General features: G+C 38.6%; 1 protein-coding gene across 4 annotated transcripts in view; it reads right to left on the bottom strand.

The window, feature by feature from the left end:
- PIR (pirin) overlaps positions 1 to 27,350 on the bottom strand; it is a 109,304-nt gene that overhangs the window by 19,592 nt on the left and 62,362 nt on the right. For 3 of the 4 annotated variants that reach the window (XM_007991104.3, XM_007991103.3, XM_007991105.3), the window contains exons 6-7: positions 21,543 to 21,627; positions 3,379 to 3,423 (exon numbers count right to left, since the gene is read on the bottom strand). In XM_007991104.3, coding sequence (XP_007989295.1) covers positions 3,379 to 3,423; positions 21,543 to 21,627 — 130 coding nt within the window. The remainder of the gene's footprint in view (positions 1 to 3,378; positions 3,424 to 21,542; positions 21,628 to 27,350) is intronic. The other variant, XM_007991106.3, reaches the window with a different exon arrangement.

Here is a 27,350-nt window from a genome sequence, read left to right as displayed (position 1 = left end):
GTAGCTGGGATAATGGCCGTGCACCACCACGCCAGGCTAATTTTTGTATTATTATTGGAGACAGGGGTTTCACCATGTTGGCCAGGCTGATCTCGAACTCCCAGCCTCGATCTGCCTGCCTCAGCCCCCCAACGTGCTGGGATTACAGGGGTGAACCACCATGCCCAGCTGTCCAGCATTTTCGCATTTTCGAATGTTCAAAACTCCACCTGTTTGTAGTCAAACTAAATTTTGTAGTCAAAGTAAATTGTTTGTAGTCAAACTAAATCTTTCAAGCACTTCCTGTAATCAGTTAATATTTTAATAGCCCTCCTAAATTTCCATTTTATGCAGTCTCCTCAGATTATTTCCTCAACCCAAGTTGCAGCCCATTTATTCCAGTCCGATACATTAAGTGTGTGTATATATATATATATATTCATTACATCTACTTCAACTGAACGTGTTTGACATTTTGAAAAAGACAATTCCTTGCTTATCATTTCCTGACATCTGTGGTTCATTGGTGCCAACCTAGTTTTATAAGCAAGATAAAATTGAGGCAGTAAAGTCAGAAAACATTTTCTGGACTTTCTCTATTGATTTGATAAGTCAGTACATATTCAAGAGCTATTTCTGTTTCATCATTTCTTTTTCTCTGATGATTTCTTCTTGCCCTTTTGTTTTTCTCATTAAGCGCCCCTTAGGGTGTTGGTAGGAGGAAGGGAAGGAGATAAAATTCAAACGAGGTCCTTTAGCCAGCCACTCACTGGTTAAAGCACAGTCCCAAGAGGCCAGTTTTGTGAGCTGGATTCTCTTCACGGTCCAGTTTATTCTAGACAGATGCAACTTTGCTCCAAGGCTACAGACCCATCGCCTGCCAGATGTTTTGCACTGTGGTCCATGGTCACGAGGGGGGACCGGGTCAGTAAACAGAAATGACTCAGGAAAATCCTGCCTCATCTCAAGAAAAACAAGTGGATGTGTGGGTCATTCTTACCCCGAGAACTGCAGAGCATTTCACTTGTTAACTTCTCAGGCTAAAGGTCTGTCAGGAAACAAGGCTCTAACCACTGCTTAAAACAGGTTTTGGCAATTACTTGTTAATTTCTTTCCCCTTCATTCTCTGCAATTCATTTAAACCAAAATCAACTGTCACCTTTGGTAGAGCTCACAGGCTAAGAAAAGTTTTCACTATTATAAATGGTTGAAACAAACTAAAAAATAGCCTTTTATGACACATTAAAAAACATGAAATTCACATTTCAGTGACCATAAATGAAGTTTTATTGGAATAGCCACCCAATTTGTTTATGTATCATCTGTGGCTGCTTCTGTGTGACACGGGAAGGGCCAAGTAGTTGCAACTGAGACTATATGCCTTGCAAAGATGAAAATATTTGCTATCTGTCCTTTTACAGAAAGTTTCCTTCTCCCTGCGTTTTCTCATTCTGCACAAACATTTCTGTTATCCTTACCACCTTAAAATTCACGTGCTTTCTTTATTTCCATTTGTGCAGATTATTTTGTTGCTCTTGAAATCATAAATCAGGAGCACTACCTCCATAAAAACGTTTTTTTCTCTCTATTTTTATAAAGCACTATGTGTTTCTCAGGATTTTCAGAAGATCATGAAAACAAATGATATCTCATCTTCTCCAGATGGTTAATATAGTTTAAGGTGTGTACATATAAACTTATGATACTACTACAAGACGTTTTTTCACACTTTCTCCAGTGCTAAAACAAATGAATTTTGCTCCTGACCCCTAATTGAAATGCTATTCACTGAAAAGGGAACTAAGTCCATTTGTACTTTATTAGGAATAAAGTCAAAATGCATGAGTTCGCATTACCATTATTTTCCAGAAGAATAATTTCAGGCAATTGAACGTCGTTTTTGGAGAATAAAAGGAATGGTTTAAATAGCTCTGGGTGTGGCCTTCTATCCCTGAGCAGATGTTATCTGTAAGCCAGCTGCCTGGAGGTGGGAGTGTATTGCCCAAGGAGGTGGCCATGTTAGGGCCCCAGAAAGTTCCGTGCTGGCATCCCTGCAGGAGTGGGTGGAGAGCACCTGACTGCAGAGGGTCTCAGAAATGGGGATTCTTGGCCTGTACCTTAAGATGCCCCACCCCATAACTGTCTGTGGGGATGAGGAGGGGAAAACAGGAGGCCGGTTCTCTGAGTTTTCTCAGAAGTATAACTGGAGATGCATATATTCTGGTACAAGTCATTTATCTCAGAGGTGATCTCAGGAAACGACAGTCCAGAGGCAGGAGAGTTAGACAGAAAAGGGAAGACAGACAATGAAGGGTGTGTCATCAAGCACACTCAGGTGGCTTGGCTGTAAGCCCACTGGGAAACTAGTAAACGGCCTTTCCCTTTCACGCAGGCTTCAGAGTTATCCTGCCTGATGGGTCAGGTAGCTTCTGGGAATGTTAATTCTCCAGTACTTTCATCCTACCCTGATTGATTTCAAAGAAAAGCCTTCAGGCAAAGTGACACAGATACTGGCTATTGTTAGTTGGTCAGTGGGCACTCAGGAAGTAAGGGCCCAGGGGTGTGGGTGGGTACCAACAGCATCTGCTATAGCTGTTTTCTCCCAGTCCTACAGACAGCCTTTTACTGGAACCCATGGCTGCTTTTAGGAGGATGAGAAGGTAAGTAGATGCAGGCAGGAGCCAGGCTGCTCTGCAAGCCTCTCTCTCCCACCTGCTCTGTCCCTTCTGCTGCTGGGTTCGCTAAGGGATTCAGACTTGAAAAAAACAAGTTAGATGGTGCTATCTCTGCATTAAAGCAGGATTGAGGAGACCTTGGTTCTGGCCCCACGCCTACCAATGTGTAACCCTGGCAAGTTAAACAACTTTCTTAGATTTCACTTCCTCATCTATAAAATGAGTATTGGTTGGGTCTCAAACATCTTTTCTTGATTAGACTCAGCAAACAACACATATACAACCCTTGGAAGAAGAGAAAACCCACTTTCGAGATTTCTCAGAGGAAACCAGCATTGCAAATTCACCTCCTTCCACTTCCTTCTCCCAGGAGATAGGCAGATTCCTGCTTCCCTTGGAGCCCACTGTAGCTCCATCCCTTTATTAGTATGGAGGTTGCCAACGTCTTAGCGAGGTATCAAAACACAAAATGGTACCTGGACTTTCATCTGTGCACAGAGTGTGTCATGACTGGTGCTCATATTCTCTTCCCTCACTGAATATTCTGTAAGCTGAGAGGCGCCCTGCCCTGGGCATACCTGTGCTGGCATATAGAGAGGGCTGGTGTGGGAGAGAAGGTGGCATAGTATTCAATTATATAAAAATGGTGTCATCCTACCTTTTCTCCTTTCAGTAGTTTAAATTAAATTGCAACTGAGCCCTAAGTGACATAGCCATAACTTACCAATATACACATCTCCAGATATGGTGTAAATGAAGCTTGTCCACCCTGGAAAGGACCAGCAACATTAAAATGTTAGTGTCCAAATGCCAAAAGGAACAAAGACATATACGTATTACAAACATAAAGATGAACTTGGAGATGAAATCCTTTTCTTCCCTTTAGATAGACATTTTAAGATTTAAGTTCTGTGAACTGTTTAAAATATACACTGACACTCATATTGTTCTCTTTCTCACACACAAACACAGACACACCCCTAAACCTAAATGAGTTGGTCCCAAATATTTAAGAAGCACCCAAAGTAGACAGTGTACAATTCACTTGGCTGTGTATCTACAGGCTATAAGCTATATTGTCAAACAAACTATTCCTTCCAGTTGCAATGTTATGATAGTAACTGCAACACTCCAGTCTGGCTTTATTTTCCATTTGTTGTGCCTCCAAAGTGTCTGAAGTGTGAAGATGATGCTAGAAATATGCTTTTTTTTTTTTTTTGAGCTGGAGTGCAGTGGCGCCATCTCGGCTCACTGCAACCTCTGCCTCCCAGATTCAAGTGATTCTCCTGCCTCAGTCTCCCTAGTAGCTGGGATTACAGGCACAAGCCACCACATCTGGGTAATTTTTGTATTTATAAAATTATTTAATAGAGATAGGGGTTTCACCTTGTTGGCCAGGCTGGTCTCAAACTCCTGACCTCAGGTGATCCACCCACCTTGACCTCCCAAAGTGCTGGGATTACAGGCATGAGCCACCGTACCCGGCCTGCTTTTTTGTACTTGGTTGCATTCTAGTATCAGTGCTTTCTAGTTCCAGTGCATTATAGTTGCATTCTGGTTCCAGTGAACTCCTTCTTTTTATCTAGCCTAACATAGAATATGCATCAGTTCCAGGGATGCAGGGATACATAATCTTCGGGGTATAAATGGGCTCCAGGATGGCCTGTGAATTCCCTGGAATTGTTCACACAGTTTTACAAGTATGTACATTTTTCTGGGAAGAGAGTACATAGAATTCACCAGATTCCTACCATGACCCATGGGGCCAAGAAATCAAAATCTCTGACAATAGGCCATTTGTACTCTCAGCACCAACACCTGATTTTCATAAATGTTTATATATTGTATCTATGGCTCAGAAGAGATGCTGTGTTTCCACTGAGAGATATGAACCCAGAAAAGGCACAGTCAAAATGGAATCATGATATCCCTCCGTGTGCCTTCAGTGGAAAAGGAGATCTGGAAAGAATGCAGGGCACAGTTCAATGCTGGAAGGACAAAGCCCACACTGGAGTCTGTGTAGGAGTCAGCGTGATGACAGAGTAAACAAAGGCAAGTGCAGAAGGAGCAAGGAGGCCACAATATGTTCCAAGGATATGACTGTCATGGCAGATGACTTGAAACGCCCAGTTGGATACAAAAGAAAAGCTATAACTGAGAAAACATAAATTAAGTCTCACTAAGAAAATCTGAAGGATGGCAAAACAAACGCACTTGAGCAAGTGCCAGAGAATATTTTCCCATCCTCCTATTTCACAGTTTTTCCTCTCTGAGATTTTACTAGAATAAGTTTAAACTCTCTGAAAGTAATGTTACTTATTCATAGCTTACTCATTTTTCTCCCATATTAACCCACTCATACTTAGTCTTCCGAGCTTGGTGTACCATCATTTACTGAACATCTACCATGGGCATGTACTTTAGACAGAGATACAAAAATCAATAAGGCATAACTGGGGTGTGCAAATTGTTCACCTTTGATGCAGGGAGGTCCATGGTAGATGCTGAAAACACATGCTAACAATTTACAGCCAGATTCCATGTCTTATCTGGATGGGCTGGCTCTGCTGGAGCACTTGTTTCTCTGTTTTCTAATGAATGCTGAGCTTTTCTACTTCTATTTAGCCTGATTTATAATCATACTCTACAACCAAACCCATTTCTTCTCTGCTTTTTCAAAAATTTCTCCACGGACAATTGTTTAAGTTTCTTTTTCGGAGCGCCAATAGCTTCATTTTTTCTGATTATGAAAAAACACATTAATTTAAAAATATTTTAAGAATATAACAGTGCGGGACATCTAAACTGAAAATCTTTCTGCAATCTTCATTCCTACTCTGACATATTGTTAGCAATTTGGTATTTGTGCTTTCAGTTTTTTTTTTTTTTTCTTTTATGTACTATAAATTATTTCCTTAAAAACTAGAACTAACTTGGGTCCGGCGCGGTGGCTCACACCTGTAATCCCAGCACTTTGGAAGGCCGAGGGGAGCAGATCACGAGGTCAAGAGTTCGAGACCAACCTGGCCAACATGGTGAAACCCCGTCTCTACTAAGAATACAAAAATTAGCCAGGCGTGGTGGCACGTGCCTGTAATCCCAGCTACTCGGGAGGCTGAGACAGGAGAATTGCTTGAACCCGGGAGGCAGAGGTTGCAGTGAGCCGAGATAGCACCATTGCACTCCAGCCTGGGTGACAGAGCAAGACTCCGTCTCGAAAAAATAAATAAATAAATAAATAAAAACTAGAAATAACTCAATATTCTATTTTGGATACCTTTCCATGTCAAAACATAGAGAAGTAACTCATCCTTGGGAAAAACCACATGGCATTCCATTGTAAGCACATGTCGTAATTTACACAACGAATCCTCTATTCATGGTTTAAAGGTATTAAAAAATGGTTACCACATTTGACAAAACCTCAAAACTCTCAATAGTTCAACCAGGCTTTTATTTGAGTTCATTTTGATTGTTCTAATCTCATTTCTCCTCCACCTGCTTTGCTTCCTGTTCACCCTCCAAGCAGAAATCTGGTCCACAAATAATTGCCTAGGTCTGTTCTCTTTCCTTTTTTATCTTTTTACATGATCTGGAAGGATCAAACATCTGCTTAAAGGAATGGCCAAGTCAATTTATTATGTGCATTCATATAGTTTTACTCTTTGTAAAAGTCTTCTGTTAGGATATATTGTCCATCTTTGCCAGTAATAGCACAATTCGTGTTGCTGATTGGAAAGCACAGAGTGTTAGAGGGTATGGAATAGGAATGAAGGCAATTTACTTTTTTCTTTCTTTTTAGCATGATGCCTATCTGCACTTGCTTCTATTAATTTGTTTAATTTCCACTAAGCTTTGTTTCTTAAGCCTGCTGCAGAAGAAAACAAATGCCAAATTTCATGAATGCTTACTATATGTTTAACAACAGCCGCGTTTTATGAGAATTCCTTCTCTGTTAAGAGCAGGATTGCATTAACGAAGAGATCTCTTGTGAGATTTTCAGTTCCTTCTCATCTTTCTTTCTCCCCCCACCTCTCCTCCCACTTTTATGTCCTGCACCAAGAATTGATGCCATCCCCCAATTTTTATTGCTTTGTCAGAGTTCACACCCCGCTACATTTTCCTTTCTTCTACAAATATAGTCTGCAAGCTAGTGTCTCTTTGCAGCCGAAAAGCTTTTGCCTTCCCTTGGGCAGTGACGAATAAAATGAGTTGGGAAGGAGGTCACATTTTCGTTCTGGCCCCCTAGGACAGTTAAGTCAGCAACGCATTTTAAGTCAGACCTCCTTTAGCCAAACATTGAAAACCCAAAACTTTAAAAAAATATGTAAATCATTTTCTGTGGCAGTTGCTCTCATTTCCAGGGAGGCTCCTAATTCTTGCAAACGTCCCTAGTGAGAGCGTTCCTCAGCCTACATTCCTTGCCTTAACCCAGGTCATTTTCCTTCTGCTCAGTTTTAGAGTTCATTATTCCAATGAATTTACAAGTATTCCTTACCACCTGTATGTGCAGAAAAAATAGAAAAACATGGCCTGGTGACACACCAACACCATTAACAGAGATAAGGGCACTGGGCTAAGGAGAGATTGCAACCCTTCACAAACTCTGGGTCACACTAATTGCCAGACCCCAAAGCAACCCTGGTTCCTAAGAGCCTCCTCCCATGCCCGCAACCCCCACCCCACCGGAAGTCCCCACATCAGCTTTGGCACGTAACTCCCTCATCTTGGACCTCAACCCTGGCTTCCTAGGACAAGACGCAGACCGGCCTGGTTCTTCCCTCCTGCTCCTCCTTCCATCAAATTCTTTATAATTTTTATTTTAAAATAATTTCAGACATACCAAAAAGTCGCAAAAATACTACAGAGAATTATTGTACACCATTCACCTAGATTTCCCCCAAAGCTAACATGTTTACATATATGCTTTATCATTCTTCTCGCTATAAATATATGTCATTCTTTTTTTTTCTGAAATATTTGAGAGTAATTTGCAGACACGTAGCCCCTTTACCTTGAAATAATTTTCAGTATGTATTTCCTAAAAACAAAGATATTTTCTCACAAAACTATAGTGTACTTATGGAAATTATGAAATTAACATTGATACAATGCTACTATCTAGGTACGGATATTCAAATTGTGTCAATCATCTGAGTAATGCCTTTTATGGAAAAGGAGAAATAAATTTCTAGGCCAGGATCCAATCTGCGATCACACGCTGCACTTAGTTGTCATGTCTAATCTTCTTTCATTTGAAATAGTTCCTCAGTCTTTTTCTTTCATTATAAGTACAGACCAGTTATTTTATAGAATGTCCCTCAGTTTGGGTTTATTTGATGTTCCTTCATTTGATTGAATTGTTTGCTAATCCCTGTCCCTCCTAGATTTAGAGAATTTTCATTTATTTTCAATACTTAAATTTTTAATTCAGAAGAGCACAAAGGAGGAAATAATGAACATATATGTTTGCCATACTTATTTCATATCTATCTTTTCTTTAAGATAAAAACCTTACAGGTGAAAGAAATGTCCCCTAACTGGTTGCTGCCAATCCATTTTCTACACGCGTAAATTGCACCTTTTTAGAATCTCCACTTAAAATCCTTCAGTGGCTCCCTGTTCTCCCAGGACAAGCCCAAACTCCTGACAGACAGATTCGTCTCAATATGGTCCTACATTTCTCTAGTATCATGGCCCCTCTGCCTGCCCCGCCTCCATATTTAATTCTATCTAAGCAACTCCCCCTTGGGGAGCGGGGAAACAAAGCACAGCAGCAAACCTTAAAGGAGGCTTTGTGGAGAACCATGGAAAACAAACCAACTAAGCAACCAAACAGCAACAAAAACGAGCACACACCATTACAGGCAGAAAGTTTCTATTTCAACATCAGCGCATCACCCTCAGGGAGATCTAGGACCAGACTCTTCATCTCTTTAAGCCTGTTTGCTGCTTTGTAAAATAAGGAATGAATACATATAACATAGAGTTGTGATGAACACAGTCTAATGGGGAAACATCAAACATACTGTTTATATTGTATATCTATATAAATGTCCATATACATCTGTATATACATATGCGTGTTACATGTTTTTAATCTTCTCTACACAATGCCAGGCACTTAGGAGGTATTTAACAAATATCAGTTCATTTTCCTGTCCCTTTCTTCTCTTTCCACTTTCCTTCAAATTTGTGCATGTGGAGAGGTTACACACTTCTGATGAGGCTGTGACCCCGGCCAGAGAAGGGTCATTGCTATGGAGATGGCCCCAAGCTCCCTGCTGTACCCCCCTCACACCAAGCCAATTAGTCTCTTCGACTTTCCTGCTGAGCAGCAAAGCTCAGCAGGGTCATCATTTCCCAAAAGAAGTCTACATTTTGGGACTTCTCCCAAAACATCCTCATCGAGAACCTCATGGCATTAAGGATGCTGTCTGTGTCCCACCAAACACTGCAGTCTAGAATTGGTGACATAAGTTGGGTTGCCTGATCATACAGAAAGTGACAGCTCACCATAAGATCTACTAACTTGCCAAGAATAGGCATTTAACCACCATCTTATAACTGAACATAAACAGCAAGATAAAGAAATGTCAACTTTGTAACTCTGCAATATGGAAAACAGGTTATAACCTGAACTTGTGGGAATTCCATTGGAAACAAATGAGAATGCCCATTTTACCAAATTTGATGAGTGACACCAGTAAGAAAATGCCCAACTATATAACCCAATGGTATACACATCAAAACACTTGAGACAATTGGTTTTCCAGAATAAAATAGACTCAGAATGCACTTTCTACATTACAGAATGATCACACTACAGGCTGCTTATAAGCCATGGGCATATAACATTAAGAGCCATCCCTCAGGATCCCGTATTTTAAGCAAGCACAACTGTAGCCTATAGGAGAACCCTGTCTTATGGTTTGGTCCACATTCATAATACTGAACACTCATTGCATCAGAAGCTAACAGGAAAGCTGAGAAATAAATGAAATTTAACATTTTGAATGAGAAATGTATAAGCAATATAAGCTCTTTAGAATGTAAACTCAGAATACAGCCTTCTGCATGCCCAGAATGAAGCCTAGCCCACTGGAGGGTAAACCCTGCTGATTATTTTCTTGCTAATACAATAGTACTAAAAATGTATTAGAATGCTCTAGAAGCTTATCCTGCTCTTTAAAGTTTAAAATTGACACATAATAATTGTATCCTGCTCTTTAGAGACTAAGTGTACAATGACGCATTGAAGTTTTCTCATCAAGACATTTAATACAATTTTTAACTAAAGTAATATACGCTACTACTATTTCTTGGTTTTATTTGAACAGAACTTGTCTCCTCTTCAGATATACAGTATTCACAACCGGTTTTTAATTGCTCAGAAAAAAAATCAGAAAATAATTCAAATAATGTAGACGTAATCATAAAATTCTATTTAGCACTATAAAACAGAAACTAGTTTAAGCATTCAAACTTAGATTGAAGCCAAGTTTATAGACTATTAAGATCTAAAATATACAGAATTTTAAGGATTAAATATTCAAAAAATAATAGAAACCTGAAATTAGCAGGAAAGTCATAAATACCCCTAAGATTACTTCAGGACGTATTTGGACACCTAACTGTTTTTAAGAGAAAGAGGTCTTTTTTTAAAATTACAGACAGAGTCTCACTTTGTTGCCCAGGCTTGTCTCAAACTCCTGGCCTCAAGTGATTCGCCTGTGTCAGTCCCCCAAAGTGTGTGGATTACAAGTGTGAGCCACCATGCCCAGACTGAGAAAAAGATTTTTAAAAGCCCCTGTAAAATATGAAAAAAAAATACACCCCTGCCAAAATAGAAATATATTTAAATTCTTAGAATAGGTTTTTACTTTACATTGATCATCAATTTAATCTGCTCTCTCCTAAAGGTGACATAACAGAAAAACACAACACAAATTTCATACTGATAATATTACTCATCTAAACATTTTCAAGAATAGTCCTTTTTCTAACCTATGTGCAAAATTTTGGATTTATTTACCAATATGCTCAAGGCACTACTAATAGAGTACTGGTCACTAAAGGTCCATGTTTTTGTTTGGTGCAGGACAAGATGGCAGTTAAGAGTCCTAGCAGAAACTCAGTCCCATTACTCACTAGCTGATTGATCTTGAGTAAGTTACTTAATCTCTTTGTACCTCAGTTTCCTCATCTGAAAAATGAAATAATCATAATCCTTACCTCACAGGATTGTGAGGATTGCAGGTGTTAATTCTAAGGATAGGGGAGGTTCTTAGAGCAGTTTCTGGCAAACAGTAGGCATTTAATAAATGTTAGCTATAATGATTATTATTACTATGTGATGATTCAGTGAATTGTGAACCCCTTAAAGTGTTCATGGCATTCTCCATCACGGATTTTTGTCATTTTTTCCTGTGTTTCAAACCATGTTTTAAAAAATGTAATTGTATCTTACCATACATGAAAACCAATTTCATCAAAGGATACAAAATTTCAGTTAAATAGTAGAAATAAGTTCAAGAGATCTATTGTACAACATGGTGACTACAGTTAAGAATAATGTATTGTATTCTTGAAAAATGCTGAGTGAATATAAAGTGTTCTCATCACAAAAATGATAACTATGTGAGGTAACGCATGTTAATTAGTTAAATTCAGTCATTCCACAGTGTATATATACTTCAAAACACCAAGTTGTACATGATAAATACATACAATTTTACCAATTTAAAAAATAATTAAAAAATAATCCAGGTGAAATAAATACATCAATATGAAAGGCAAAACAACAAAGCACTTATAATAGAGAGTACATTTTTATGATCTTGGGTTAGGGAAAGATGATTAAAGAAGCCACAGAAAGCACTAATCATTAAGGAGCCAATAGATATATTTAAAGCATTTTTATTTATTAAAGTAGAGAAACATAGTATAGAAAGATAAAAAAAAAACAACAAAAAAAAGGAAGATATTTGCAACACAAATAACTGACAATGACTAGTATTCAGAATATATAAAGAGCTCTTACAAATCAATATGAAAAAGACAACCTAGTCAAAGGAAAATGATGTTAAACTTCTTCCTGAATAATTTTATATTTCAGGCTCTGATTCATGTTAATCGCTGTTCTGAAGACCTATAGATTTACATCCATAATTGTTATGTATATATTCTAAGTATGAAGGGAACCGTGATTGAATAGCCTAATGTACTGCTGGGAAGTAGAGAGCTCTGCAAAAAAATTACTCATGAATTAAATAGGCTTTTTCTCTCTATGACAAGACTCAAAATGTAAAATTCTACATGAATCATTCATGTTTGGGGCATTCTCCTTAAAAGTAGAGAATGACTATGAAAAAACAGGCAAGAAGCCTGTGGAAAAATCACTATGCATTTTTTGAGGTTTACTCAAGTCATTTTTAAAAGTCACAAATGCGAGAGAGAAAAAAATCACTATTTGTTTTTGAGTCATTGACCGTATGGAAAAATGTGTGGTACTTTCAACCAAGATCATAAGTGTGGAGATCGACTCTAAGACGTCTGCCTGATCCTGCCTCCCGTATTGCCCTATGTAATTCCCTCTCTCTGAGTATGGGCTGTGGCTAGAGTCTTGCTTCTAACCAGGAGAATATAGCAAAACTGATGCAATGTCACTTCTGAGATTAGGTTACATAAAGTCTCTGGCTTCCATCTTACTCATCCTTGTGCCTTCTGATGAAGTCAGCGGCCATGTTGTGAGCTGCCCTATATAGAGCCCCTTGTGGCCAAAACCAGAGAGCAGACTCTAGCCAGCAACCCTTGAGGAACTGAATGCTGAAAACAACCACATGAGTGTGAGCTTGGAAGCACATCCTTCTCAGTCAAGCCTTGAGATGACCACAGCCCCAGATGACACTTTAATTATTTATTTTTTCTGAGAGAAAACTGCAGTGGGTGATCTTGGCTCACTGCAACCTCTGCCTCCCAGGTTCAAGCAATTCTCATGCCTCAGCACCCCTCTGCACCCCACCCCAACTGCCCCAGTAGCTGGGACTACAGGCCCGCAAGACCACGCCTGGCTAATTTTTGTATTTTTGGTAGAGGTGGGGTTTTGCCATGTTGGCCAGGCTGGTCTCAAACTTTTGGCCTTGAGTGATCTGCCCGCCTCAGCCTCCCAAAGTATTAAGATTACAGGTGTAAGCCGCAGCGCCCAGCCCCCAGTTGACACTTCGATCAGCCTTGTAACGGTACACAGCTAAGTTGTGAGACATTGCAAGACAATACATGTTGTTCTAAGGCATAAAGTTTTGGGGTAATTTGTTATGCAGCATATAGATAATTAATACAATAAGACTTATTTAAATATATACTAATGTGACTTACCAAGTAGCTACTGTATGTATGGCATTAAAATTTACTTTTTAATCAAGGAAGATGTAGCTCCTTTTCTTTTTTTTCCCCCGTAAACACAGAAGCAAAAATATATTGACAACATTTAAAAGGGTGTATCAGTTTCCTATTGCTGCTATAACAAATTACTCTAAAACTTAGTGCCTTAAAGTAACAAAAACTTTTATCTTACAGTTCTTAAGGTCAGAAGCCCCAAAATGAGCCTCATAGATCTAAAATCAAGCAGAACTGCATTTTTCCTGGAGGCTGTAGGGGGAAATTTGTTTTCTTGCCTTTTTCAACTTCTAGAGGCTGCCACTAGTCCTTGGCTTGTGGGACCTTCCATTTTCAAAACCAGTAATCAAATCACTCTGACCTCTGCTTCTATTGTCACATGTCCTTCTCTAACTCTGACTCCCCGTCTTCCTGTTTCTCTTATTTAGATTCTCATTATGACACTGGGTCCACCTGCATCATCCAGGCTAATCTCCCTATCTCAGCAGCATTAACTTAGGCACATCTGCAAAGTCGTTTCTGCCATGGAACATAACATATACACAGATTCTGGAAACTGGGATGTGGACATCTTTGGGGGGACATTATTTTGCTTACCACAGAGGGGTAGACTATATGGTTTATAAAGAAATTTTGTTTATTGATCTACATATACTGTAAAGGAAAATTTATAAGGTGAGGAAAAGCAAAAAGGTTCGTAAAATCAAGTTTTTCCCATAACAGCTCTCCATTTTTAACATTCCAGATCCTGCCTTTAAGTATCTAGAAGCAAAGGTGCTGTAAAAGAAAAAGGAAAATAAACAGAGTGGCTGTTGAGGGCCAAACTATGATACAGTCAGTCAGAAGACAAGGGGGACATGAGGACCAGAAGGCACATGTTTCTTGGAAAAGATTGATGTTTTCCTAGAAATACAGATTTATGTCCTTCAAAATTAATGGTAACAAACAGTGTTATCTGTATATCAGTTTACAGCAAAAGGAAATTCAGATTGCCTTGCGCCTTGCAAGAGATGGTAAAAGTCACTATTAAAAAACTACTTACTCTTATTTTAGCCAAGATCTAATATGAAAAACGTGTGGCCAATGTGAAAGGAATCTGGTACTGTCAGAGACTCAACAAATTAGATTCTTTGTAAGTGATGCACCGTCCAGCTCAATTCCTGATATCCACTTCCTTCCAAATCATCACTGCATGAAACATCTGTTTTCTGCAAGATTAGCACAACCCAAGAGAAACGTGCCTAGCCTGAAGGAAATAAAGAGATGGTAAAACTCGATTCAAATAGTATTTATGGGGAGGAATTCAGATAAAACCTAGTCTGATTCATGAGAAACGTGTTCAGTCTCCCTTAACTGTATTTCCCTTGGGATATATGCATTTTCCCAGTATCAGGGATGGGATGGTAGCAGTGTATGCTTCTATTCCTATCCAATTAGTCTGGTAATGATACAACCAAGTCAACATTAAATTAGTTACACTGCAAAGCTTATGCCAAAAGCCAAACATAACCCAGATATCCATGTCAAATCCCTTTACCATGAGTAACAAAACAATCAAAATACTATAAACAAAACATGTCCAGGACCCAGCCAATGGCCTACACATTTCACAAAATATTTGATACAACAAAGCACCCAAATAAAAAGAATTTAGACAGTCCTTGGAGTTTGTGATGGAATTTGACCTGGAAAGGTAGGAAAAAAAGACAAATGGTGACCTTGATTTGAATTACTTCATAAGAAAATTTATACAGCATAATTCTACCATCTAGTATATCTCATGACAGGCAGCCAGGACTATCAAAGCTGCAAATAATGAGTACTTTATAATACTTGAATTAATTGTTTGGCACTAAAGAGAGAAATTTCAAACTTTGTATTTGTCACCTAATGCAGTGGAAGCATGGATGTGTGCGCGCGTGTGTGTGTGTGTGTGTGTGTGTGTGTGAAAGAGAGAGAGATAGGGGAGGGAGGGAGAGAGAGAGGTACAGACAGACAGACTGAGAAAGAGAGAACACTATAACTAAAAGTGATGTATTGGAAAAGAAAGGATCTTTTGCTTCATAGCTGGGTTCATAACACACTTGTTTAAAGTGGGTTTACAGACGCTTAATGCTAAATGTGCATTTCTAAGCTATTTCCTCTTGTATCCCTATAAAGGTATTTTTGAGGCCAGGTGTGGTGGCTCGTGACTGTAATCCCAGCGCTTTGGGAGGCCGAGGTGGGTGGATCACCTGAGGTCAGTAGCTCGAGACCAGCCTGGCCAACATGGTGAAACCCCGTCTCTACTAAAAATACAAAAATTAGCTGGGCATGGTGGCAGGCACCTGTAATCTCAGCTACTTGGGAGGCTGAGGCAGGAGAATCACTTGAACTCGGGAGGCAGAGGTTGCAGTGAGCCGAGATCGTGCCATTGCACTCTAGCCTGGGCGACAAGAGCGAAACTCCATGTCAAACAAACAAACAAAAAAATGTGTTTGAGGCTGGGCGCAGTGGCTCACACCTGTAATCCCAACTTTGGGAGGCCAAGGTGGGCAGATCACCTGAGGTCAGGAGTTCAAGAGCAGCCTGGGCAACATGGTCAAACCCCGTCGCTACTAAAAATACAAAAATTAGCCAGGCATGGTGGCATGAGCCTGTAGTCTCAGGTACTCGGGAGGCTGAGGCAGGAGAATCGCTTGAACCTGGGAGGCAGAGGTTGCAGTGAGCCGAGATCATACCACTGCACTTCAGCCTGCGTGACAGAGCAAGACTTCATCTCAAAACAACGACGACAACAACAACAACAACAACAACAACAACAACAAAACGTGTTTGAAAACAAATCTCAGGTTTAAAATTCATGATGACAAAATAAAATGCAAATACACCTTTGTAAACTGACAGATATACATTCTCTCAGGAGGCAATATAAGGTGATGTCTGAGAGCAGAGCAAAAATGAACATGAACCATAGACTTCCTGCTAGTGGGATCATGGAGAAACTGGTATTCTATATAGTGATAATAGAAAGTGTGATTGCCTCTTTGGATTGCAACCGGACAATGTCTTTTAAAACTAAGCATGCACAGACCTGGTGACCATCCCAGGAAACCTGTCTCATCAAAATAAATTTCCACATGGGAAGGCAGATACACAAGGGTATTCATTGCAGACCAGTTAGCTGTAGCCAAGCGCTAGGAACAAAGTGAATTCTCATTGATAGAAAGTAGCTAAATTCATCATAGCATGTATTTAGATGATGTAGAATATCACCGTTAAAAGAAGCTACCGTTAATGATGAGAGACTGTAGTCCTAGCTACTTGGGAGGCTGGGGTGGGAAGATCTCTTGAGCACAGGAGTTCGAGGTTGCAGTGAGATATAATTGTGCCACTTTACTCCAGCCCGGGTGACACAGAGAAACTCTGTCTCTTAAACAAAACAAAAGGAACTATATAAGTAAATTGGGAAGGATTTCCATGGGGTATTTTTTCAGTCAAATAAACAGGATGTAAAAGAGTAGCTATGATTCCATTTTAGTAAAATGACAAAATAACCTGATATCTGCATATAATATTTGAATGCACATATATGTAGAAAAATAAGTGTGGAGAAAGATACAGCAAGATACAATTCAAGGATATACCTGTGATCTATATAGCAAGGGTACTGGACATAGATAAGGGAGGACAAGGGATTGGAGGAAAACTACTCAAAAGTAAAAGATAAAAGCACTGCACTAAAAGGTTAAAGCACACATACAGGTATACTTATTGTTATAAAAATCATGCATAGTGAAGGCTTATGTTTAAGTGAATTAATCTAAAATTTTTCTGTACTTAAATAGCCAGAATGGAATCCACAATTAGTAGAAGGAAAGAAATAATAAAGACAGAGTAGAAGTAAATGAAATTGAGACAAAAAAATACAGAAGATCAATGAAATGAAAAGTTGGTTTTTTGAAAAGATAAATAAAATTGACAAACCTTTAGCTGGACTAAGAATAAATGAGAAGACCCAGATAAATAAAATCAGAAATGAAAAAGAAGACACAGTAACTGAGACCACAGAAATACAAAGAATCATTGGAGACTACTATGAAGAACTATATGCCAAGAAATTGGAAAACCTAGAAAAAATGGATAAATTCCTGGATACATACAACCTACCAAGATTGAACCATGAAGAAATAGAAAACTTCAACAAAGCAATAACTAGTAATGAGATAGAAGCCATAATAAGTCTCCCATAAAAAAAAAAAAAAAAAAAGCCCAAGATCTGATGGCCTCACTGCTGAATTCTACCAAACATTTAAAGACAAATTAATACCAATCCTACTGAAACTCTTCAAAGAGACTGAAGAGGAGGGAGTACTTCCAAATTTATCCTATGAGGCTAGCATTACCCTGATACCAAAACCAGACAAGAACGCAACCAAAAAAGAAAACCACAGGTCAATATTTCTGATGAACATAGATGTAAAACTCTCAACAAAATACTAGCAAACTGAATTCAACAGCACCTTAAAATGATTGTTCACCATGATCAAGTGTGATTCATCCCAAGGATGCAAGGATGTTTCAACACACACAAACCAATAAATGTGACACATCACATTAACAGAATCAAGAAGAAAAAAAACCTTATTATTTCAATAGATGTTGAAAAAGCATTCAATAAAATTCAACATCTCTTTATGACAAAAACCTTTAACAAACTGGGTATAGAATCAACATGCCTCAAAATAATAAAGGCCTTATTATGACAAACCCACAGCTATCACCATATTGAATGGGAAAAAACTGAAAGAATTCAATTGAATAACTGAATTCCTCTAAGATCTGGAACAAGAAAAAGATGCCTATTTTAACCACTTTTATTCAACATAATACTGGAAGTCCTGGCGAGAGCAACTAGGCAAGAGAAAAAAAAATAAAGGGCATTCAAATAGAAAAGGAAGAAGTCAAACTAGTCTTGTTCACAGATTACATGATCTTATACTAAGAAAAACTTAAAGACTCCACCAAAAAAAAAAAACCCATTAAAACTAATAAACAAATTTGGTAAAGTTGCAGGATATGAAATCAACATTAAAAAATTAGTAGCATTTATATACACCAACAGCGAACAATCGGGAAAAAAAAAATCAAGAAAGCAATCCTATTTACAATGGTTACGAAGAAAGATTATAAAATACCTGGGAATCAACCAAAGAAGTGAAAAGTCTATACAAGGAAAACTATAAAACACTGATGATAGAAATTGAAAAGGACACAAAAAAATTGAAAGCTATTCTGTGCTCACGGATTGGAAGAATTAATATCACTAAAATGGCAATACTACCCAAAGCAATTTACAGATTCAATGCAATCCCCATCAAAATGCCAATCCTATTCACAGAAATGAATCCTAAAACTTATATGGAACCACAGAAGACCCCAAATAGCCAAAGCAATCCTGAGCAAAATGAACAAAGCTGGAGGCATCACACTGCCTGACTTCAAATTATACTACAGAGCTATAACAACCAAATCAGCATAGTATTGGCATAAAAACAGTCACATAGACCAATGGAACTCATTTTTGACAAAAGTGCTAAGAACATACACTGAGGAATAGACAGTCTTTTCAATAAATGGTGCTGGGAAAACTGGATATTCATATGCTGAAGAATGAAATTAGACCCCTATCTCTTGCCATAAACAAAAATCAAATAAAAATGAATTAAAGACTTAAATTTAAGACCTCAAAATATGAAACTTCTAAAAGTAAACATTGGGGAAAATCTCCAGGACATTGGACTGGACAAAGATATTTTGTGTAAGACCTCAAAAGCACAAGCAACCAAAGCAAAAATAGACAAATGATGTTATATCAAGCTCAAATGCTTCTACACAGCAAAGGAAACAATCAATAAGATGAGGCTGGGTGTGGTGGCTCACGCCTGTAATCCCAGCACTTTGGGAGGCCAAGGCAGGCAGATCACTTGAGGCCAGGAGTTCAAGACCAGCCTGGCCAACATGATTAAACCACATCTCTACTAAAAATACAAAAATTAGCCAGGTGTAGTGGCACACACCTGTAATCCCAGCTACTTGGGAGGCTGAGGCAGGAGAACTGCTTGAGCCCAGAAGGCGGAGGTTGCAGTGAGCTGAGATCACACCACTGTACTCCAGCCTGGGTGACAGAGCAAGACTCTGTCTCAAAAAAAAAAAAACCAAAAAACAAAAACAAACAAACAAATAATAATAATAATAAGTGAAGAGACAACCCACAGAATGGGAGAAAATATCTGCAAACTACCCATCTGACAAGGGATAAATAATGAGAATATATAAGGAGCTCAACAATTCAATAGCAAAAAGAAATCCAATTTTAAAATGGGCAAAAGCTCGGAATAGACATTTCTCAAAAGAAGACACACAAATGGACAATAGGTGTATGAAAAAAATGCTCAACATCACTAATCATCAGAGAAATGCAAATCAAAACCACAATGAGACATCATCTCACCCCAGTTAAAATGGCTGTTATCAAAAAGGGAATAACACATGCTGGTGAGGATGTGGAGAAAGGGGAACCCTTGTATATAGTCAGTGAGAATGTAAATTAGTACGACCATTATGGAAAGCAGTATGGGTCCTCAAAAAAAACTAAAAATAGAACTACCATATAATCCAGCAATTCAACTGTTGGGTACATATTTAAAAGAAAAAAAATCAATATATCAAAGAAATACCTGCACTCCCATGTTTATTGCAGCATTATTTACAATGGACAAAACGTAGAATCAACCTAAGTGCCCAGTAATAGATGAATGGATAAAGAAAATGTGATATAAATACACAATGAAATATTATTCAGCTGTAAAAAGAATGATATCCTGTCATCTGCAGCAACCTGGAGAGGACATTCAGTTAAATAAGCCAGGCACAGAAAGACAAATATCGCACATTCTCACTCTTACATGGGAGTAAAAAAGTGGATCTCATAAAGATCTCATGAAGACTGATGGTTACTAGAGGACACGAAGGGTAGGGGTCTGGGAGGGATAAAGAGAATTGATTAATGAGTACAAATATACAATTTGATAGAAGAAATAAGATCTGGTGTTTGATAGATCAGTAGGATGACTATTGTTTACAACAATCTTTGTGTATTTCCAAACAGCTAGAAAAGAATAATTCAAATGTTTCTAGCATAAAGAAAAGACAAATATTTAAGGTAATGAATATCCTAATTATACTGACTTGATCTTTACAAATTATATGACTGTATTAAATTATCACATACCCTGAAAATATGTACATCTATTGTGTGTTAAAAAAATAAAATTATTTAAAAATAGAGCAGACACAATGGCTCATGCCTGAAATCCCAATGCTTTGGGAGGCCAAGACAGTAGCATCACTTAAGGCCAGGAATCTGAGACCAGCCTGGGCAACGTGGTGAAACTCCCATCTCTACAAAAGAATTAAAAAATTGGCTGGGCATAGTGGCACACATCTGTAGTCTCAGTTACCTGGGAGGCTGAGGCAAGAGGATCACTTGAGCCCAGGAGTTCAAGGCTGCAGTGAGCTATGATCATGCCACTGCACTTTGGCCTGGGTAACAGAGTGAGACCCCATGTCTACAGAAAAAAAAAAAAAAAATTATAAAATTTAGGCAGAATTAAAAAAAAAAAAAAGAACAACAAAATAGGCCTTAAATACTTGGGAATTTTCTAATTATTCTTTGGATGCAAATGTCAATCTAAAGGTAACCTTTACATAACAAGGTTATGTTATGTAACCTATATCAAGCAAAACCTGTATCTCAATCAAGTATGCACTTGTGTATAAGTAACACAGGTCTGAATTTGCCTTCAGGAACACTGTGAGTCAACACGAGCTGGAAAGTCAGGAGACTTTGCCCTACCTCATCCAATAAGTGTTTGGGTGGCCTTGAGCAAGTGACCAATCTTTTAGGCCTTCCACACCTGTAAATCGAGAGGTATGGCCCACAAGGTCTGGCCCTAACATACTGTGAGTTCTTTTTTTTTTTGAGATGGAGTCTTGCTGTGTCTCCCAGGCTGGAGTGCAGTGGCGCGATCTCGGCTCACTGCAACCTCCTCCTCCTGGGTTCAAGCGATTCTTCTGCCTCAGCCTCCCGAGTAGCTGGGACTACAGGCGTGCGCCACCACACCCAGCTAGTTTTTGTATTTTTAGTAGAGACGGGGTTTTACTGTGTTAGCCAGGATGGTCTCGATCTCCTGACCTCGTGATCCACCCGCCTCGGCCTCCCAAAGTGCTGGGATTACAGGCGTGAGCCACCACACCCGGCCTCTTCCTGATTTTCTTAACTTGAAAGGTCCCAGCAGTATTTGTCAATTTAAACACAATTAAACATAAACAGAGTTCATAGAACTTTGTGCTGAGTTTCAGAAACAAGTACATTCCAGAGAAAACAGCCCTTCGCTGGTTTTTGGTTTTTTTCCTGACATGACTACTAAACCCCAGAACCCATCATACCTTTAGGAATAGGTTGGGAATGTTTTGCTCCTGGGTCCAATTTGAAGTCCAAATATAAGGTTGGTGTACGAGTATAAACCTTGGACTGAAAAGGAAAAGGAAACCATCAGTGTTTTTTTTCTAAGAATAAGGTTCTTCTTTCCTTCAGCAGGTCCTTCTGTAATAGACCTGGGCCTGGATCCATTATATTTATAGTTTCTCCTAGGGAAGTGTTAAAGCTGAGGTGGGCTGCTAAAACAGCCCCTCTTAATGGTCTTAGTCTGGAAGTTAGCCCTCCTAGCTTTACAGTGTGGTTGACAAGTTAATTTCAGGATGACAGCTGTCTCCCTACAGCCAGTTCTCAAATACGGTCCAATAGTAACATTTTACTGGCCAATAGTTGCTCCAACTTTCCCACCTCCAGTCTTCCACTTGATATGGTAGGTTATCTCACAACCAAATGTATGTTTCTTCCCCATGTCTCAAGAAAGCCATTTCCATTTTGAAATTTAAAAATGTGACCTGTACATATTTTTTATTTTTTCTTACTTGGCCCTCTGGCTAACAAAAATGGTCCGACACTGCTCGCTTGAAAAAGCCACAACTCCAAATGTAAGAAAGGCAAACTTTTGCAGGATTTTCCATTGTAAACAGTAACTTTTATTCCATCAAGAGTTAAGCAGAGTTTCTAATTTAATATAATATCATCCTGAATCATTGGCATAGACTAAAATTCAAGGGATTAGAACTGTTGCTACAAACTTTATGATGTCTCATTGTTTATCACAAAGCTCCGGTGGTTCTAGTCTACTTTTTAAACTTAAAATGCACATGAAAATGAAAAAGCACGTAACCTTAAGCTTGACATGGATGTGTAGTAACTGGAATTTTCATACACTGACGGTGGGACAACTTGGTATAAACACTTTGGGAAGCTGCTTGGCCATGTGTAGTACAGATGAATATATGCGTAATCTATGACCCAATATTCCAACTCATAGGTGTATACCTGACAGTCACCTAAAGACAGGCACAAGTACCTTAATAGTAACAGAACTGATAACAGCCCCAAACTGGAAATAGCCCAAATGTCTTTAATAATAGAATGGATAAATGAAGTGTAATATACAGTGGAATACTATACACCGAGGAGAATGAATGAACTCAACTACATGCAATAACTCAGGTGAATTTCACAGGCATAATATTGAGCAAATGAAGACAGACACAGAAGATCACACGCCGTATGATTCCACTTCTACAAAGTTCAAAACAAGCCAAAATTAATTTATGGTGTCAGAAGTCAGAAAATTAGTTACCTTGGGAAGGTTAGTAACTAGAAAAGGATTTTAAAGGGGCTTCTGGGGACTGGGAATGTTCTGTTTCTCAACCTGGCTTCTGTTTTTATGAGTGTGTTTACTTGGTAAACATTCTTTGAGCTGTATACTTGATCTGTGTACTTCTCTGTGTATATGTTACATGTTAATTAAAAGATTGCATTCATTAAATACATGCATTTTTAGACAAAAAGAATCTGGAGCCCAGAATTATTTACTCTCCTTGATAAAGGCATAATTTTGTGGAGAGTAATGATGCAAGTTCCATGAGGACATGAACATTTCTGCCTTTGTTACCACTGAATTCTCAGGGCCAACCCACTATGTCTGTCAAATACTAGGTGTTCAATAAATATTTATCGAATGATGTTTCATAATGGAAAACTCCATGTATAGTAATACAGTTACTGACAGTAGATATATGTAATATGAAGGTATATATGAAGTACAGTACATACACACACATATATATACTGTCAATAACTATTACTATTCTATATACTGTCAATAACCATATTACTATACATGGTTTTAACATACATATATACACACACGTGTGCGTGTGTGTGTGTGGGCGCATGTGTGTATGTATACATATATATATGGGGTATTCATCAACATCTTTACCTACATGTAGCAAAATGCATCTCTTCAGGACAGGTGAATCTGGTATGGTCAAAATATATGTCTGTACATTAAATTTTGAAATAAAGAATCGTGAATAATGTTGACTATCAAAAGATTTTTCCTTTCCTCTGAATGTCTCCTATTGAAGCTTCGGGGTTTAAAATGGTCTGGTAGAGTTTTGCGTGGCTTACAAGGTCAAGCTGCATCAATACAGCTTCAAAGACTAGAAAAGCAAATTCCCCTGTGCGTACGTAAATGAAACCAGAAAGACCTGTGACATCAAGTGCAACCTGAGGCCAAAGATTCACAATCAATCAGAAGAGCTTGAAACACACATAAAAGAAGGGCAGCACACAAGGGACACAGGATCTGATTCTCTAGGATCATTAGGTGTATAAGGCACCATCTGGAAAGGGGCTGGTTTTGTCTGATGAGGACTTCTAAAATTACCTCTAAAAAGATCAAGGGTAAACTTCATACAATAGCGAATGACTCCTCTGTTCAGGCAATATTTCGCTGTCCTTCAGATAAAGATCGCTGTTTGGTTTAAGCATCTTTCTAAACCTCTGCCACAGTGGCAGATACGGTATCCCTTCCAACAGAGAAGAAATTCATCACAAAGAGGTTTTTGCTTTAATTTTTGCTAGCACTCTCCCAGAATGTGGCCATAAAAATAATCCTGATCTGGAAGTCAGGAGTCTTTTATGTTGTATTGCCTTTGCTTTGCTTTGCTTTCTTTTCTTCTTTCTTTCTTCTCTCTCTCTCTCTCTCTCTCTCTCTCTCTCTCTCTCTCTCTCTCTCTCTCTTCCTTCTTTCTTTTCTTTCTCTCTTTTTAAAATTTTCTTGTAGAGATGGGGTTTCGCCATGTTGCCCAGACTGGTTTCAGAGATGGGGTTTCGCCATGTTGCCCAGACTGGTTTCAGAGATGGGGTTTCGCCATGTTGCCCAGGCTGGTTTCAGACTTCTGGGCTCAAGCCATCTACCCGCCTTGGCCTCCCAAAGTGTTGGGATTATAGGTGTGAGCCACCGTGCCCAACCAGAGGTATTCCTTTTTCTGCTGACCAATGAAACACTTTTCTTCTTCTGGGTTAATTCGCTCATCTGAAAATTTTGTGAGGGTACTTGCTGTTGTTTAAGTCTATTTCTGGTTCTGAAATTCTGATTCAGAAAAGTAATGTTTTCCTCCACACTCTAATTTTTTAAATTCCCTTCCAATTTCTCAGACTAGAGCTAAAGAGAAGTGATAATGTGGCTGGGGTGAGGGAGGGCAACTAGAGCTGTGGAGAGTTGGTGGGAAAGCTCTGGTTAACTCGCTGTATTCTTGCCCTCAACTTCAGTCATCAGTCTGCCCTCCTGGCTGGCTGTTTTTCCTTCTTCCTTCCTGTCTCTTGCTTCTCAACCTAATCCATATTGTTCAAAAAATAGTAGCTACCTCTCTAAGACTGCAACTACACAGGCACAAGCACACATGCAGGTGTATTCACACTCACACAGAACGTTCTATGTTCATTTATGTATTCATCTCAAAAATTTTAAACAGAAACCAATGAGAGACTTTAATAAAGCCACAAAATATATTCTGTTGTCTCACAGTGTGAAAAAGTCTAAGAGGAAATTTTTAATTCATTTTGCAGATGTTTTTTACAACATCTTTAACCTAAAACAGAATTCCAATTCTAGTATTCTTTTCCTATTGGGAATTGGATCATTGAGGGTGTCAATATAACATGTGTCTTGAATAATAAACTACCCCAAAGCCTCCAAAACTGAATGTATATTATTCTATTTAAAATAATCTATAATGAGACAAAACTCAATTTGGAAGATGTTCCTATAAGTGTTTGTGTAGGTGTATGTATGTATACATATACACATATATTTTTTGAAAAGTATGTAAGTTTTATTATTTGATTTTGATCATCCAGGGTAACTCTATGGAAATAGCTAATGTAAGTTATGTTCATTTAACTCAAAGGTGATAATGCCGGCCGGGCGCGGTGGCTCACGCCTGTAATCCCAGCACTTTGGGAGGCCGAGGCAGGCGGATCGTGAGGTCAGGCGATCGAGACCATCCTGGCTAACACGGTGAAACCCCATCTCTACTAAAAATACAAAAAAAAAAAAAAAAAAAAAATTAGCCAGGCCTGGTGGCGGGCACCTATAGTCCCAGCTACTCGGGAGGCTGAGGCAGGAAAATGGCGTGAACCCAGGAGGCGGAGCTTGCAGTGAGCCGAGATCCTGCCACTGCACTCCAGCCTGGGTGACTGAGCGAGACTCCGTCTCAAGGAAAAAAAAAAAAAAAAGATGATAATGTCAGTTTCAAATGTACCTTGAGCAAACCTGGATTCCGTCTTTCCATTACACACACTGCTGATTTTCAACCATAAAGAAATCTTCCTATTAGGCACATTGTTTCTTGTGTTGTTTTATTTTTATGTACAGTATTAAACTATTAATAGAATCTCAAAATAGAATGATAATTTAATTAAATCTTTTTTTTTTTTTGGTTAAAACTTAGCTATCAATGAATCTATTTCCACAAGAGTCAAACAAATTGGTCCATAAGAAACTAAAAGAAAATATTCCCCTATAAATCTGTTGCAGCATGCACAGAGCTAATGCACTCAAATTCTATCAGTGAATTTGTTTTTTTTTTTTTTTCCTTTTTTTTCTGTTTCAGTTCTGATTAATAATGCCTGCAGAGGCACTAAAATCCAAAGCTCTTCCCCCTTCTTCTTTCTTTCCATTTCATAATCCTGTGTTGAAAGTATTTAGGAAAATTTCCTTTAAAGTTTTAGCCTATATTTCAAAAGCCTAATGGCTTAAAATATTATGGTTCAAATATTATGCAGGGAATATTTCTAGAAGGTAAGTAATTCAATTCTTCATAAGAGGTTAAGGGTAAATTTTGGCTAACCTACAACAGGGCTGCTACCAAATCCAGGAAAGCCTTGTCTCTCTTTCCCTATAAATATGTCAGAACCAAACCCATAATGAGTCTCAGATACCACTCCAATAATGACCACAAAACAACCAAGACAAAACATGGTCTATAAAACCACTTCCTTCCAAACTCCAACTACCTTCATCTTATGTCCTTCAAAGACTTCCCATTTACCCTGGCTTTTGGTAGGATACCCTTGTCAAGCTGGCTTCCTTCCTCTGCTTTTATTCATATATATGATCTTAATTAGGAGATGAAATCACTTCCACATGGGAGCTATGTGGCTTAAAAACATCTCCCCCCAAAAAAGAATGCAGCATGCTATGCTGCTATGTTATGAGTGTGGCAAAGGAAGTATCTGAATTTTGCCACTGCTCCTTTGACAGATAACTGCTGCCCATTGATTCCCAAATGCTGCTGTTTTTACCGCCATCTTAGACCTTCCCTAAAAGCAAGTGGCAGCAATGTAGTGTCATGTGTCAGACCTGTAATAAATGCATTCACAATTCTTTGGGGGAACTATTCAAAAGCTCTTTATGATTGAGTTATTTTTCAGGAAATGCACTCAAATTGTCAATCTTACTATAATACGTTGCTTAAGGAAATTACTCTAAGTAACCATATTAATGAGTGCCAATCTCCAATATCCTGTAAGAGAAAGAAACAGTGTTTCTACTTGTTCCTAGACACGCACCCCAATTTTGGACAACTCTCCTAATGTTGGACATTGTGTTTTATGGGGTTTTTGTGTGTCATTGTTAACTTTTGACGAATCTCTTTGCACATAAATCTTTGATTACATTGCTATTTTTTTTCCTTCATAGTGAAATTATAGGTGTAAAGGTTAAGGCATTGTGGCCAAAAGCAAATTGTTGAACATAATCATCTGGTTAAACAGCAATTTTGCTGAAAATGTCTGCT

Source organism: Chlorocebus sabaeus, chromosome X, assembly GCF_047675955.1.
Source record: "Chlorocebus sabaeus isolate Y175 chromosome X, mChlSab1.0.hap1, whole genome shotgun sequence".
Taxonomy (NCBI): domain Eukaryota; kingdom Metazoa; phylum Chordata; class Mammalia; order Primates; family Cercopithecidae; genus Chlorocebus; species Chlorocebus sabaeus.
The sequence above is the reverse complement of the archived record's forward strand: the minus strand, read 5'-3'. Positions and strand labels throughout refer to the sequence as shown.